The sequence below is a fragment of the Lygodium microphyllum genome, chromosome 24, assembly GCF_053477565.2.
Source record: "Lygodium microphyllum isolate KBCC chromosome 24, Lygodium_microphyllum_v1.1.10, whole genome shotgun sequence".
Taxonomy (NCBI): domain Eukaryota; kingdom Viridiplantae; phylum Streptophyta; class Polypodiopsida; order Schizaeales; family Lygodiaceae; genus Lygodium; species Lygodium microphyllum.
Genome location: NC_141158.1, coordinates 61,652,576 through 61,655,000, shown reverse-complemented (window position 1 = coordinate 61,655,000; position 2,425 = coordinate 61,652,576). Strand labels below are relative to the sequence as shown.

General features: G+C 44.0%; 1 protein-coding gene across 1 annotated transcript in view; it reads right to left on the bottom strand.

Moving 5' to 3' along the window:
• The window catches only part of LOC148015155 (short-chain dehydrogenase TIC 32 B, chloroplastic-like), a 6,612-nt gene extending 4,573 nt beyond the window's left edge, over positions 1 to 2,039 (bottom strand). The window contains exons 1-3 of the mRNA XM_087665052.1: positions 1,032 to 2,039; positions 457 to 697; positions 23 to 102 (exon numbers count right to left, since the gene is read on the bottom strand). Coding sequence (XP_087521178.1) covers positions 23 to 102; positions 457 to 697; positions 1,032 to 1,155 — 445 coding nt within the window. The 5' untranslated portion in view covers positions 1,156 to 2,039. The remainder of the gene's footprint in view (positions 1 to 22; positions 103 to 456; positions 698 to 1,031) is intronic.
• Between the last annotated feature and the right edge of the window lie 386 nt (positions 2,040 to 2,425).

The following is a 2,425-nucleotide window of genomic DNA, read 5'->3' as shown; positions in this document are numbered from 1 at the left end:
TTGGATAGAATTCCCAATTCACCTAAGTGGTTGGTGGCAAAGCTCATTTCCAAGCCATCCTCCGACGTTCGGAATCTTTTGCAGAAGACACCAGCATTGTTGCTGCAACAAATTCCGAGCACAATAAAACACATAAGAATGCACAATTTCCCACCTATGTCAGTATATATAGCCAACATCAGCATCACCTAATGCATCTAATGGAGTTGATTGACACAGTATAATGGATGGGCAAATCGATTTCACATCTTATGCAGAGGGTATGATCTGATGCCAGCATCAGTGGAGAGTATATTTGATCTATGATTTCATGCAAAAGTTATGGAGGGTTTTAATGGCAGCACCAGTGAAAAGTATGTTTGATCTATGAGTTCATTTGAGCTTACTGGAACTTATGGAGGGTTCAATAGTGTAGTACAGAATGCTAATAGCAAATGCTTCAGTATGTGTGCTTACATGAGGATGTGTAAGGGGAGGTTTAGGCTTAAGAACTGCACTACAAAGGATCTGACAGAAGATAGAGAGCTGAGATCAAGCTTGAGGATGATGATGTTGTCTGCTTTGACAGCGGGATTTGCAGCGAGTATGGAGTCCTTGAGTGATTCAGCTGCCTTGAGATTTCTTGCTGGGATGACCACGCGAGCTCCCCTCTTGGCCAACACCCTGGCTACTTCAGCCCCAATCCCAGAAGTAGCACCTGATTGCATTAGCACCACACACAAATGGCGCCACCCATCAGTCAATGGATTATAAGAAACTCTCAGCAAAGGCCTCCCTCAGCACACCATTCAGAATTCCACATGAAATCAGCTCAATCTTATCACAACATAGGTACAAATTGGCCCCGGGAAATGGCGATGTGAATGTATTACAGAGACACAGAGAATGCATCTCCGCTCTAACCATAACATTATGAAGCTAAAATTTTTTAAGACACAGCACTGATGCAGAAGGCAACCATTGACCAACTCGTGTTAGCAGAAGTGATGGAGATCAAAATGTTCCCCACCATTGATTGATTATGTGCATACCTGTGACAATAGCTGTTTTATCAGACAAGTCCAGTCCCTCTGTCACTTCCTCTGCTGTAGACTTGGAGCCGAAACCACTCCGCCCCACAGAGCCCCTCAAGTAATCTAGAATCAGCAATCCCATTTGTTCCCCTGATTATCTGAAGCCAACTGACTGAGGGCACCCAATTATCAGCTCCAACCACTCATAGCCAGGAGCATTTCATGATTCTGCGCTTAAGCAGAGGATTAGGAAGAAACCACACCTCAAATTGGATGAAACTACCGAGCCATCAGGTATATCGAAAGGATTATAGCTTCATTCATCAAGCTATGGTATATGATTCCTGCCTAACGCATGGGATATATATACGTATATATACATATATATACATCCATGGCCGCATGAGAGGTTCTTAAAGCTCTGTGTCCTGCTTCTCTTTCTCTGACACACGAACATCTGTTAGGTGGTACTAATGATTGTACCAGCAAACAATTTCCACAAAAGCTCCGTCTCTTGATTTTATGAACAGGAATGAACAGAGAAGCTCATTCCAAAGGAATGTCTGAAATCACAGTTCCATGTCTCCTGTGGTTCTGAGTCGATCAAATCAATCAATCAGTGCACAAAAACAGCCAGTTATTCATGGGGGGGTGTGTGTGTGTGTGTGTTTGCCTGAGCAAGGACAAAGCTGAGGGATCCTGGATGTTTCCTTGTCTGCCAATTCTGCCTGCCGTCAGACTAAACCTAATCTATGTACGTTGTAAGGTCTCTTTCACTATTTCACTGTTTTCTTTCTTTCTTCATGATACCATCACTCTCGTGCGCTCATACAGGAACCTCTCTACCTATCTATGTGATCCTACGTATTACAGCAATACGAACCACAGACACACAGGCAGCAGGCAGGCAGGCAGGCACAGACAGAGAGAGAGAGAGAGAGAGAGAGAGAGAGAGAGAGAGTTGCATGTTCGCGTGAGACTGTGTAGATAGTCATCTCATACAAGCGCTAGTTTTTGGAAGGCCTTTAGATCATATCATGGGGGGTTAGATCATATCATGGGGAGTCACCACAGGAGGGCCTGTCTCTCTTTCTCTACATACACACATACACACACACACACACACGCACGCACACGTGCACATGCGCACACGCGCACGCGCACGCGAACACTCGCACTTTCAAATAGTGGTTTCACATTAGGACCACATAGCATATACCCCCTCATAAAATGTGACATGCACATGATACATGCGTTGTGAAGATGTTTCTCCTAACATATCATTATATAATAAAATCATTCTCTCTTGCACACACATCATTCATAGGTTATCCTCTTGTTGCTAACCTACCAATAAAACACAAAGCTCGATCTCACTTAGACTCCCCCAATCCTTTGCTTACATGTGGTTC